Genomic DNA, 13,685 nt, shown 5'->3' on the forward strand with positions numbered 1-13,685 from the left:
TTAACAAACCTTAATCCAGATGAAGTTTTGTGACAACAGGGTGCTTAACAGACTGAATGTTGTTAACCCCGGCAGCTGGACAGGGGAACGTGGCTGGGAAGCGAGTGGGGACAGCAAGTGTGTGAGCAAGGATGGGGATGGACACTGTCCGTGAGACTGCATTTTGCTGCCGGGTGTTGGTTGGGAGCGTGGGTGGGGAGCGATGGGGGGCATAGGAACCGAAGATTTAGCTGATGGTAGCCACGAGCCCACAGGAGAATCTGGGTCTTCTGGACAAGGGATCTCCGGAGTCCGGCAACCTGCCCAAATGACTCTCGGGATGCAGAAAATTATGAAGGAAGTACAAACACTTGGGTAAAATATTTGCGAATTCCACAGTAGGAAATTACACAGACTCTTCAAGCCCACAGGAGAATCTGGGTCTCCTGGACGAGGGATCACCGAGTCCAGCAACCTGCCCAAATGATTCTCGGGATGCAGAAAAATACGAAGGAAATACAAACACTTGGGTAAAATATTTGCAAATTCCACAGTAGGAAATTACACAGACTCTTCTCATTGTTTTTTCTCCCAGCAATTCAATAGGGCCCTTCCCTGTAGCCCTGTGAGTTGGCGGTTATCCCGTCCGGGAGCACCCCCTCGGAGTTACGTTCCTTAAAGGCTTCCTGACCCTCACAGCTCCCACCTCATGGTGCTCAGCACTCCTCGTCCTGTCCTGTTCCATAAACGGTACCCAAGGTCTTTGAGAAAAGGAGAGACACCATTTGAGGTTACCGGTGTTTGTTTAATCTATGATGTAAAAGCAAAAAAATATAAATACCTGAAGTATATATATATATATATCTGAATACCTTGGCAAAGTGTTCAAAGCTGAAATTTTGTTTTGCTTGACTGTTCGCTTTAAAAATTCCCCATAGAAAGGACTTGGCTATTTCTCCTTGCCAGTAATAGGTGCATCAGCAGAATGCTGTGTTTGGTTGTGACACGGGATGGAGATTGGATGATGGCAGGTCACTGATAATGTTGCTCTCCTGTGGGCATGGTGAGGTTATCTTTCTACTACGTAGAAACCTGCTGTTGTAAACCCTCTTGCGTGCAGAAGACCTACGCAGCGAGCGCAGCCCTGCGCCGTGTGGCTGAACGTACGACAGACCGCGGAGCCGTGTGATGGCCTCGCAGTGAATCAGTGCATCCGCTCTTTCTGATCTCTGGGGGTTTTTCTGCCTCAACGTGACACTCCATGACATTTTGGTGCCTGTGGTGATCTCGCAGGCGATGTTCTGTCCCACCGGCCACCGGCGAAGGTGCTCTGAGCCAGGAGTGGTGGGAACGTTGTCTCCTTGACTTGTGACTCTTCTCCTGCACCTCTTTTCAACGAATCCTCAAAGGTAAAGAGTTTAACTTGATAAACTGGGCCTGGGGTGAGGTGTGGCTGTGAGTTTGGGAGATAAGCCTCCCCCACATGCTTCTTATCAACCAGAAGCCAGTCCTCCCTGGAGAGCTGTGTTCTCTGGAATGCATCCATGCTCCTCAGCTTTGGTGATGCTCTGGTGATAGCGAGGAAGAGAAAGATGGTGAGATTTGTGGTTTGTAACTCTGCTGTCTCTTCTTTCCTCTTTGTCACCGTTGTCCACACCCTTCTCGTCTTTTACCACTCTCCTTTGTCCTCACTTGCGTTTGCCTGGGATGGTGACGTGTCTTGCGCTCTGGAGTACGCGGGGAGCGAGGAGGACTCTCTGCCTCGTGCACAGAAATGCAATCCCCATCTCCTCCGAGCTCCCGGAGAGAAATCGGTGAAAACATCAAACCACACGTCCTGTACAGCGGGGCCGATACGCCGGAGCTATGAACTTTCTCTTTGAGGTGGTAATAGTTTGGCTGGCAGCCAGGAGCGGCAGCCACGCACGGAAAGGAGAACTTCCAGAGATAAGCTATTTTCAGCCAACGGGGCTCCTCGCCGCGAAATAAATAGAAAAAGGACGAGCTCTACGTCTGCGGTCATGTGTCCTGCTTTCATGGATTTGGCCTATTTTCTGAAGAATGGCTGTAATTCAGCTTGAATTTCCCCTGGATCGCCGCCAGCAAAATAGGAAGCTGTTGCTATTGCCAAGGAGCGAACAGGAATTTCTATGTGTAACTCAGCCACAGGGACGAGATGACAGCTAACAGCTCAGCCACTGCGAGGAGGAAAGGCAGACCTTGGAGGAAGCTGGATTTTCTCAGTGTCACGGTGATTTGGTCCTTTCTACCCCTTTGACATTCTCACCTTTAGTCTGGATCAGGCAACATCTTAACACAGTATCTCTGCTCGCCAGCAAGACATGGGTGCAGTGGAGCACTCAGCATTTTGGGAAATCACCTGCATTTGAGCAAAATTCAGAATTAAAACAAACAGAAAGGAGCTTTAGAACAGTCTTTTGTAATGCTAAATGTGCCTGACTTGCTCTGTGTCTGCACTCAGGTCCTTTTGCCTCTCTTCTCTCCTCCCCACTGCACAGGAGATGCTGAGCATTTCCCTCGCGATGGCGTGGGGCGGCAGCTCTGCGTCGTCCGATGGAAATCCAGCCTTTTTGATTCTTCTTCTGTTTGAATGACTCCTTTAGCCGAGCGCACGCACCGCTTCCACCTCTATTCCATTCCTTAATAAAGAAGGGCGCAGTTTATCATGTTCAGCACAGAGTACGGTCGTGGAGAAAGACACGCTGTTCTGAAGGGTTTGAAGTTAATTTCCGTCAGACAGAGAGACCGTTGTTCGGGATACTCCCTCTCGAAGGGCGCCTTTCTCTCCGGCTGCCTTGGGTCTGCAGGGAGCCTTTATCTTCTGTGCACAGCTCTTCCCCCAGCCAGACCCCATCCTGCTGGGGGGTTTGCAAGTCCCTGTCATGTTTTAGAGTCTGAGGGATACAGCTGGGACTCAAACCTGCCGTCCAGCCCGTGCTATGGGATGGGATGCGGCAGAGAGGCGCATCTAGGTACCATGGGGTCCGTCGTGTCTGACTACCTGCTCCTTAATGAAAGCGTGACTCTCTCTCTGGGTTCTGCTTGTTTTTTTGCCGTGGTTGTGTGCACTGCAACGCCTTGGAGCTGCAAATTTGATAGAGAGGTGAAGGGCATCGTCTTTGAGGCAGCCTCACCTCCTCCAGGCACTCATCCAGCCGCTGCCCAAGGGAATATCTCACTCAGCACAGCGAGCAGGACGGTACGCAGGCAGAACGGGCTGTAGCTCAGTTTTCTATGGAATTGCTCATCCCAGCCATGCAGGAGCAGTTTTTGTTGCTTGCCCAGACAAAACTCCTGCCGCTGCAGCGAGAAGGGAAAATGAAGAGCGAATTACCAACGCTCGGTGCCGTTTGCTGTCGGCCCGATAAAAACGGCACTGTGCCCAAGTCTTCTATAAATCGTGGGTTCCTTTCAGGATGGAGTTTTCTGTGGTAATTAATGAGCCAGTATAAAGACATTAGATGGAGAATGTGTGGTGATAGAAAGGCTTGTCATTCACTGAGCCATCTTCCCCCATGTGAATAACCATGAGGGAACAAAGGCCAAACTCCTTATAGACTGAAGTGCACTATCTCTGATAGCTGGGAATGAAGTAATTCTCTGAAAATAACAAAGGCGCAGTGAAATACATTAGTAAACTAATTACAAGAGAGCTGGTCAAAACAGATGCCGAAAATTTAAAGCTATTATTGGAATGACTGCTAGCAGAAAAATGGGGGCTGACAACAAAAAATTAAAAAATGCATCTCATTTAAAATTCATTAGCCTGTAAATCAGGACAGCTCCCTGCCTGAGAGCGGGGCTTCTGGCATTTCCATCGGCGGTCCTCATGAAAAGCTTCCTTTCCTTCACCTTTCTGGATTCCACTGTCGGCTCTGGAGATGCCAAAACGAAGCGTGTGCTTGTTGGTGAGCACAAAAACCAGAGGGACGACTGGCCAAGAGGTCTAAGCAGGGATGTTTCTACCTAGATGTGCTGTGAGGGCTGTGGCGAGGCGGGATAACGCCTTGGGCTGGGCTGGCTCGTTGCCTTTCCAAGCTGATGAAAAGCAGGATTGCTCGTCCACCCTCGATATCGGAAGCGGTTGGCTGTGAACAGAGCAGTCCAGGGCCAAAACCAGCTGTGCCAGAGCTTCCTCTTGTACCGTCGTCATCAATATTTGGGCGAGGGATGGAAAACATGGGTATTGTGCAACAAATCAAAATGGTAACTATGTAATTTGCCTTAATTGTGTGTGTCGGAGTAGGAAAACCATGAGGAGCTCCGGATGGGAATCTGGCAGGAGAGACCGGCCTGATGGCAGCGTGCCGCACGCTTTGCTTCGCCCTCGCTGAGCCAGCCTCTCCCAGAGGCTTGAGGGACAGCTTGCCCTTCATTTTCGCATTATTTTGGGGATCTGCAGGGGCACTTGAGTAGAGTAAACCATAGGTGTTTCGCAAAGAGCAAATGTGTGCTTCAGGGAAAGCTTGAAGAAGCGAGGTGAGCTGTGAGTGCAACAGGAGGGAGCATTTTTTGCAGTGCTGGAGGGGAGCCCTGCTTTGGGGCTGGGGCGCCTCGTGTGACGCTGAGGTTTCTGAAGAAGTCACCCCGCAGAAGCACAGGAGCCCTTCGTGGTGACTCGTACCAGGTGTCCTAACGTTGCCCAACCAGCATCACCCTTGGTGCCGGAGCACCGCGATGATGACAGATAACCTCCTCCTGCACTGCAGAATCTCCAGCCCCATGTGCAGTCCGCCCAAGCAAATTAAGAGTTGTTTATGACATTTAATACTCCCCCTTCCCTCCAGAAGCAGGGTGGCAAGACCACAGATTTGGCTTCGCAAATGGTCGCCTCAGGATACGCTAAACGCTGTCATGAGCCAGAGAGCAATTTCGTCTTGAAAAATTACTGCAATAGCTCTCCCTGATAAAGGTCTCTCCCAGTGATGCCTTCCTCTTCACCAGAAACTTCTTCTCTCCCCGAAACCAATCTGAGAGCGCTAAAAGGGCTGTTTATTAGCCTATTCCTCTGCAAAACAAGAGGGTGCTGGGAGATGGATAGCCGCCTCGGGCTGTCTGCTCGGCGTAGCAGGTAACGTGATGGGATGCTGCCGCCTGCTCTGAACACGGAGGGAAAGTGAGAAATGTGGTCCGTGGGACTGCCAAGATGCATCTTTCCAAGTGATTTCTAAGGAGCGGCATTACCCTGTGGTAGAGCGTGCCACCGGTGCCCGAAGGATGGTGTCGGGTTTGGGTTCTGGCCGTGGGTGTCACTTTGTGTCCCCTCCCTGTACCTATCTCTGTGGTTTATAGGAAAGGTTTGAGGATGCTCAGCCAGCCCTGGTCTGGTTGCTCACTGGACTTCAGAGAGGGCATTGGTGCTGATGCACCGGGATTTATAGCTCCTTAGTTCCAAGTGGGACAGATTTCTGGCTGCAGCCACACTGCAGGAGGTCTCGGGTCTGAGCAGGCAGCCCTTGGGCTGTGCCGCTGCACGAGGGAGAGCGCGGCGAAGGCCGGCTGCTTTCAGGGCTTCCCTCTGGCACAGGCAGCCCCCCTGGTGCCCTCTGTCCTCCCAAGTCAAGGCAGTGGGGGTGGTGGGTTGTGAGATGCTGGGGATGCTCCCTGAAATGCTGTACTGGGACAGCACAGGCGCAGTCTCTCTCCGGAGGGATAGCACTTTGTGAGCTTTGGACAAACTGTGAGATACTTCAGTATAAACCAGCCCTTAGGGTGCAGGGGCCCTGTTTGTTTCCGTGTGTGGTGTGGGGACTGTGTTTATCCGGACAAAAATCTTTCCCACTCACAGGAGAGCCTGCCTGCATCAACAGCTGATGGTGGTGTAGTTATTTTTCCAATCAGTGAGCTGTAGTCAATGCCATAAACATACTGAATGTGCTTTAGGACTGGGAGACGGGCTTGGAGGCACATGTGATTGTGTGGGAGAGGCTGGATGTGCTGGTGACCGGGAGCACATTCAAGGGAGCCGCAGGAAGAGGAGCGGAGCTGCAGCACAGGTGTTCGAAGGTTCTCCACGTGCCGTGATGAAGTCCCTGCAGGGACCTTTGCAGGGACAACCCATCCTCCTCCTCCCAGCCCTGCTCCTTCGATTGCGCAGGGCAAGTAGAGCAACCCTGAGCACGTTCTTTCTGCCCCCTGGTCTGTGTGCAGTGGAGATATGTTCATTACTTTTGCAGGATATTTATCACCCTGACACAGAATTAGCCCACGGAGGGCTCTGTACTTTTTTGCCCCTTGCTTCTCGAAGCACCAAAGCAAACGGTAAATCCCGGGTCGGTGAAGTCCATCGGTGCTGTTTGGCACGGTGCTGCTGGGAGGTCACCTGAGCTGGATTTGACTTGTGGTCATTTCACGTGTTATGCCAAAAATGGAGAAGCCACAGTCCCAGATCAGACAGCAATTTGCCTCCTGGTGGACTTGAGTCACGAAGCAGTAGATTATTTCTTTTATTCCTCTCCTCTTGTAAAATATCTGTTGCATGTTCCCTCCTGTGGGCAGCTGCTGTGTCCCACTGTGAGGCGTTAGCTCGGTTGTCTCCCCTTCATCGCATCCCAAGGGCTTAGGGCAGGGGGTGGAGGGAAACAGGCCAGGTGGAGACTTTGTTCCTCAACCAGAGAAGTCTGTCTGATGGGACGTCTTCTCAACCTTGTTTAAATTATTTCACTCAGCTTTAGTTGACTACAGCAACAATGGAGACTCGAGGATGCAAACTGCAGAGAGAGCAGGGAGCCTGGACCATCCTCTGTCCCTGCTCCGAGCAGTCGTATCAGCCCCAGGGGGAGAAAATGACAGCCAAAGCAAAAAAGAAGTAAACGTTCGTTTGCAAATATTCCAAATAAAAAACGTATGGGACTGACCCTCTTTCCTTCCAAGTCTGCCCAGCACAGAACGGATGGAGCGTCCTCCCTCGCATCTCACCATGTGTTTTGGTTCCTCTGAACGTTCCTCAAAACATTTTTCTTACTTCAGACTCTCCTGAGTCTTGCAGCCCGTTTTGAGGTCTGAGGCCCAGCACAGACAAGAGAGATTCAGGATTTTCACCCCGGTGATTAGTGGGCAGGGGCAGAGGAGATTTTCCTCTGTGTTGCGAGAGGCATGGCTGGCCTTTAATATTTCCCTCCCTTTCCAAAGCCGAGAGAAAGGCGATTTTTCTTCCCTTTAGATGGGAGCGAAGGCCCCTGCTCCTGCTACTCCTGGAGAATTAAATAGATAAATGGGCGGCGCTGTTGTTCACGCTTCACTATGCACAAAGCCACTTGCATTCAAAATTGGGCTCATGGCAGCTCAGCAACAACCTCGCACAATAGCACCATTAGACACGCAGGGCCGGCTCACAGGCGCAGAGGCTGCTCTGCAGCTGGAGTAGCCACCGGGCTGTCGTGTCCTGGGCTTGTTTTATCTTTATAAAAATGCATCTTTAAAAAAAAATAATAAAGAAAAACATACAGAGAAAGGAGATGCAGCGTCTTTCTCTTAAAGGCATGGGAGAGCGTTTTGAAAGCAGGGAGAAGAGAGGAGAGGTGGGATTTGCGGTGTCCGTACTCCCCCGTCTGTTGTGCTGGCCCTTTCTTGCAGGGAAATCCTTCGTTTCTAGAGTATGGAGGGGATCAAATACAAGAACTGTGTCTGCTAAGCCTTCACCTGATGTCCTCCTTGAAAATATTCCCTGGCAGGTTGTTAATTTAATGGCGAAGGTCTCCTGGCTTAGGAGGGAGTGGAAGAAGATGTAATCCCTCTGCTTGCTGTGGGGCAGGGAGAGCATTTGGGAAGGAGTTGTGGTGCCAAGGAGGATGGGTGCTTGCTAAATCTCACAGCTGCCAAAAGTTACTTGATTTGAGAGTGGTTTAGGGCTGGGTTTAGTTGGCATGCTGGTTGTGGTGTCTTAAAAACGACCCTGACTTCTGCTGACCCGAGGGGAAATTCAATTTGACTAGTAAGTTTGAAAATTCAGTATGAAAATCAGCAGCTGTTGGCAGTGTTGGAATGGAATTGCTCTTGGAAGGGATCGGCTCTGCTGGTGGCTTGTTCTTCCTCACTGGGCAAACCATTTGCCTCCCAGTCTTCACCTTCATCACTTGTCACGGAGATAAACGGAGCCTGCCCTCCTTGGCAGGGGCGTTTGGGAGCCCACGTCCCCACTAAACTCTTGTTCCTTGTACTGTGTCAACTTTGAGGCATTTTAACCACGTGCCTGCATTGGAAGAGATCTGAATTTAACAGGTTAGTGGCAGAAATGTGGGGAAAGGGTTTTCGCTCGTGGACCGTCACTCGTGGGCTGCCTGATGTCACTGTGGGTGAGGATGCTCAGCCCCTCCTATGTCAGAGCCAACCTGGGGAGCTGTTTCCCCGTAAGTTATTTATAAGCAAAAAGCAATGGGATTGCAGAACTGACTGGGCTTCCCAAATACTCTCCTAACGCCAGGCTTGGCAATGAACCTTTCAAGTCATCTGCCTCCCCTTGTGCCTGCAGTTGATAACAATGTTTGTGTTTTAATGATTCTAACAGACCTGGGATTTGCTTTGACATACCCAGTTAATGTTTTCTTTTTCTATATTAAATCTAGGTCAATCTCCGGCTTAGCACTAATGCTCTACTGAGCAAAAAAGGATTGACCACTAATGGTTTCAATTTAGTTTTTCATGGAGTAAAGAAAATTTCATTCAATACCTATTTTCATTTTTATTCCGTTGGCCTTTCCACAGGGCCTGTTAAGATGGAGAGAGTGTTTGCGCTTCGATTAGGGAAGACCCAGCAAATTCGTTTACCCGAGCGAATCCTCTGTGAATATGGATGAGGATCGGAGTTGCTGCTCACCCGCTCTGTGTCCTTCGGGGGCTGCATCCCAGCGAGGGTCAAGTGCTTGGAGATCCTGGGCATGGGGTTCACAGAATCACACGGAATCACAGATCGTTTAGGGTTGAATGGGAGCTTGGAAGACCATCTAGTCCAACCCTCCAGAGCAGGATCACCCAGAGCTGGTCACACAGGAACGTGTCCAGGCGGGTTTTGAAGGTCTTCAGAGCAGGAGACTCCACACCCTCTCTGGGCAGCCTGTTCCAGTGCTCTGTCACCCTCACAATGAAAAAGTTTTTCCTAATGCTTTTGTGGAACCTCCTGTGCTCCAGCTTGTACCCATTGCCCCTTGTCCTGTCATTGGACACTTCTGAGAAGAGCCTGGCTCTGTCCTCCTGACACTCACCCTTTACGTATTTTATAAACATTAATGAGCTCACCCCTCTCTTTAGGGAAGAGCCTAACCTGTGATCCAACCTCCTCCTGGTTGTGGTCCTCCATGATACAACAGGGAGGAAGGATAGATGAAGAGTAACTCCTCTCTCTCGTTTGTTAGTGTGGCTCTAGGCAACTCAGGCTTTGGTCGTACGATGGCCAAAACCCAGGTGAGACGACAGCAGAAGCTCTGAGACACCGTGCTCGGAGCATCAGTATGGAGCAACGAGTGCGTGTGTGATACAGATTGATTTTATGGCTTGATGACCACTCTACACTCACTGCGTGTGTGGATGGTACCGCGCTACACGTGGAGATGACAGAAGGAAGCTTGCTGGGAACAGGAGGACACTCACCCCGCTCGATGACAGTAAAAGGAGCCTGGAGCAGCGCCACTCCTTCCACTGGCGCGTGGATGCTGCGTTGCTGGACGACGGAGACCGCTGGCGGATGGATTAACTCCCCTCTTAGGAGCTCGCGGGTGAATCTTGTGATTGCATGTATTTATTTTTTAAATTATTATGGCCATTAGCATAGAAATGAGATGCAGCTCCCTGGCTGCTGGCCAACCCCACCCGGGCTGCTGTGCGGCTCTTCTCGGTGACGGCTGAAACAATAGCGTCCACCTCGTAACGGGGGTCCTGGCATTTGCTGCTGAGAAGACAAGCGACAAATAGGAGCAAGCACTCCGCTGTGTGAGCTTGTTACGGTCGGTCGGGACGTATCTAAAAATCTCAAGTGGGTCAGCAGAGATTTAGCGCCTCCAAGAGATGCTCTGGGAAGCAGTTGTGCTCCCATCCCTCTCCCCTCCTTACACCCAGTGACTTATTTCCAGGCTGAAAACAGGTTATTGCTCGTGTTCGAGTTTTGTTGATGTTTTAGAGGAGATGCAACAAAAGCTTTTGTCTCAGCAACTGTAAATAAACTCGTAAACCTGTTTTAAAAATAGCATTTTGTAGCTTGGCACATGAATTTTTAATGACTCTTCTGCAAACCAGCTGGTCTTGGCAAGGGTCACAGTGTTTCCTAGGCATTTAACATAAAACTGTGCTTCAAAGCCACATTATAGGGTTGTTGAAGAGTAATGTTTTACTTAACATCCTCATAACTGAATTATTTATAACTTCCCATGTTTTATTCATGATAAATATTAATACTGGTGTCTTTAAGAGTAGAGGTTATTGCTGCAGTTTTACCTATAAGAGGTGATATTATTGAAATAAAGGAATGGCAATGAATTCTGTAGGCAGCAGAGCAAAGTCTGTGCTGGGGCTGTTCCCATTCACGCCTCCCTCTTCTTATCAACCCTGTCAGCCACCGAAAAACCTCAGCGGTGAGCATCTGTACATTTGAAACGGTTTTTCCTGCAGGCATCTGAATATGCTTCCCCCCCCCTTTTTCTTTATTAACAAGCCTTGTGTCATTCTCATTAATTCTCAGGTTCACTCCTTGGTGAGAGTTCGTAAGCCCTGGTTGCAAGATGCTTGCCCTGGTCTGGACCTCGAAATACTCCACTGGCTCCCTCGAGCTCTCCTGCCATGGGTGCCCCAGGGCCCCCTGTTTTTTTGGAGCATCCCTTGTCACTTTGGAAGGGGAATCCCCTGCTGTGGGAGAGCCCCACCATCAGCCTTTGGGCACCTTTCCACGTAGCCGAGTGCTCTGGGCCACGAGCAGTCTCGTTTCAAAGCTAAACCTGTGTTAATTGGCTAAATTGTCCTTCCACCGTTGGACTCTGTCACTTCCTGGAGAGGATATTTGCATTAGCTTTCGTCTTGGGAAAAGGAAATAACATTTTGCACCATCTTTTACCTTGTGTTGGCGTCTTCCCCCCTCTCACGGCTGCAAAACCTCCCTAACCCCACGGCCGTACGGGGCTGGGGCTTCGCTCCGTGTCGCTCCATCAGCTTAACAAATCTGCAGTCGGCGGGTTGAGAGCGGTGGTTGCGGGAGCAGCGCGGGTTAATGCAACACATATTTAATGTATGATTGCTAATGGCCATCTCCCATCTGCCTGAGCCCAACTGGAGTTTGCAGATGAATGATTAAGCTGCCCTGACACACACGCAGCTTGTTCCGTAGCAGAGGTACATTCATTACACTTGACGCATGTAGAAGAGGGTGAAGCTTTCTTGCCGGGGCGTGGGGTGTTATCGGGCTGGGGTGGCGGAGCAGGGGGCTCTCTCGGAGTTTTATTTTTGTATGATAATGTGAGCGATCTTCCCGCGGGTGCCGCGCTCTAAATGAATCACGAGCTAAATAACCACTGGGATGTTTATTAACCTTGAATATGTTTATTGCAGAGTCAACAGGCAGCACCTTGCAATTAATTAATAGTAATAATTACTGTATTATTTATGTAGCTCTAACAGCATGCCAGAGTCTTTCCGCACAACGGTTACAGCTGTGGCTGTGCTGAAACGGGCTGGGCTGTGTTCATCCTGGCTGGGCACGCTGAGGTTTGTCATTTCGTGGTCCCAACCCCAAAAGCCTCGGTTTGCTGAGCTGCTGAGCTCTTGGCAGCTGCTCTTTCTGTTTGCTGGAACCTGTTGCTCCTCAGCGTGAGGATGCGACCGTTCCTTGTGTGGTGTGGGAAGGCAGGGTATGGAATGAGCTGGAGCACCTGTCAAACCGAGATGGAAGTTGAGGGCTGTAAGTTTTATTGAGGGAGGTCTTTTACTCAATGCTTTTGAACAAAGTGAGTTTAGAAGTCAAGCTGTGTGTGTCAGGAGGATATTTACAGCAGATAATACATTGGCAGTGAAAGAAAGGATAGACATCTCTTTCTGGTTGGGAGCTTGGATCCAAAGCTTGCTGAACCTGGTGAGAATGACCTTCCCTAAGTGCCAGTGCAATGTCCATGTATCTCTCTGGCCCTGCAGACCTCGCTGTGGAGCGTATGGGTCATGGAGCACTGTCTCCTGTCCTGGATGAGTCAGTTCCACGGGCAGAGGCAGACGTATAGCAAGAACTTGCCCCTAGTCTTGTTTCTCCATGCAGGAGGTTAGGCTGCAAACCAGCCTTCTGTTCTTGCGTTACAAAAGTTATATTTGCTAGCTCTGGGAAGTGGAGGTGTTTCTATCTCTCTACATGTGAATGTTTTTGTCTCTCTTTTTGTCTTCCAGCAATGTCCGACTTCCACATCCACCCTCAGAATGCAGTGGTGGAGGAAGGTGGTGTAGCGAGATTCCAGTGCCAGATCCACGGCTTGCCTGAGCCAGTCATCCTCTGGCAAAAGAACCGCATGCCGGTCAACACAGACAACGAAAGGTAGGACATGCCGAAGCCATGTACTGCTCTGCTGTGTCCAGGTGGAAGAAGGTGGCCAGGCTTGCTGTTGGGCTTGTGGTTGTGTTAGGACACATCTAACCTGGGCTGAGGGTCTTGGTCAGCGTTTCTTTCACAGGAAATTTTTTCAGTGTTGTGGGTTGTCAGGGCTCCTTCTGACTAAACACTGCAGAAATACTGCAGATTGTGCAGAGAGCAAGGACTTGTTCACTTGTATTGTGTTCGGTTCTGGGCACCGAAGCAGAAGAAAGACATTGAGATGCTGGAGTGGGTCCAGAGAAGAGCATCAAAGCTGGTGAGGGGTCTGGAGAAGAAATCTTAAGAGGAGTGAGCTGAGGGAGCTGGGATTGTTTAGTCTGGAGGAGGCTGAGGGGAAACCTCATTGCTCTCCCCAACTAACTGAAAGGAGGTTGTAGTGAGGTGAGTGTTGGTCTCTTCTCCCAAGTTACTAATGATAGGACAAGAGGAAATGGCCTCAGTTTGCACCAGGGGAGTTTTAGGTTAAATATTAGTCAAATTTCTTTACTGGAAGGGTTGTGAGGCACTGAAACAGGCTGCCCACGGCAGTGGTGGAGTCACCATCCCTGGAGGTGTTCAAAAAACATGGAGATGTGGTACTTCAGGACATGGTTTAGTGATCATGGTGGTGTTGGATTGATGGTTGGACTTGAAGATCTTGGAGATCTTTTCCAACCGTAATGATTCTATGACTTGCATCACCCTTCCCTGAGAGGATGTGCCCTCCTCCTGGTTGGCTTTCCAGCAGGAAGAGCCCACCCAGCGATCTGAGCAGAGCCAGGGTAGCTTTGGCAGCTGCCCTCCTCCTGCGGCTTCATCTTGCACAACTCTTTCCAAGCCAGATTCATGATTTAGGGTCTTCCCTGTGGGTCTTGAACCCTTGCAAGCACTGAATCACACCATGGCCGCTAGACTTTCCTTCCTAGGTGAACTCCCTCGTGTGTGGCAGCTGAGAGCATCCCTCAGTGCCCTGGGCTGCCGTTTCCCCTGTGATCCTCCTAAAGAGAAAGCCCAGCTGCACGCTCCCCACCTCCACTTCCCCAGCCTAGACCTGGGACGGCACGTCCTCGCTTCCTGCGTTTGACGGGCCACTCCCTTCGCGTCGGAAATGTCCCTCATCACAGTTTGATCCTGTGAGCGGCAGCGGTGGGGC

General features: G+C 50.4%; 1 protein-coding gene across 1 annotated transcript in view; it reads left to right on the top strand.

Moving 5' to 3' along the window:
- Positions 1–9,384: 9,384 nt before the first annotated feature.
- IGDCC3 (immunoglobulin superfamily, DCC subclass, member 3) overlaps positions 9,385–13,685 on the top strand; it is a gene marked incomplete at its 3' end in the record, with an annotated part of 41,814 nt that continues 37,513 nt past the window's right edge. The window contains exons 1-3 of the mRNA XM_009870012.1: positions 9,385–9,399; positions 12,109–12,229; positions 12,352–12,496. Coding sequence (XP_009868314.1) covers positions 9,385–9,399; positions 12,109–12,229; positions 12,352–12,496 — 281 coding nt within the window. The remainder of the gene's footprint in view (positions 9,400–12,108; positions 12,230–12,351; positions 12,497–13,685) is intronic.

Source organism: Apaloderma vittatum, unplaced genomic scaffold (genome assembly GCF_000703405.1).
Source record: "Apaloderma vittatum isolate BGI_N311 unplaced genomic scaffold, ASM70340v1 scaffold13165, whole genome shotgun sequence".
In the NCBI taxonomy this organism is placed as follows: domain Eukaryota; kingdom Metazoa; phylum Chordata; class Aves; order Trogoniformes; family Trogonidae; genus Apaloderma; species Apaloderma vittatum.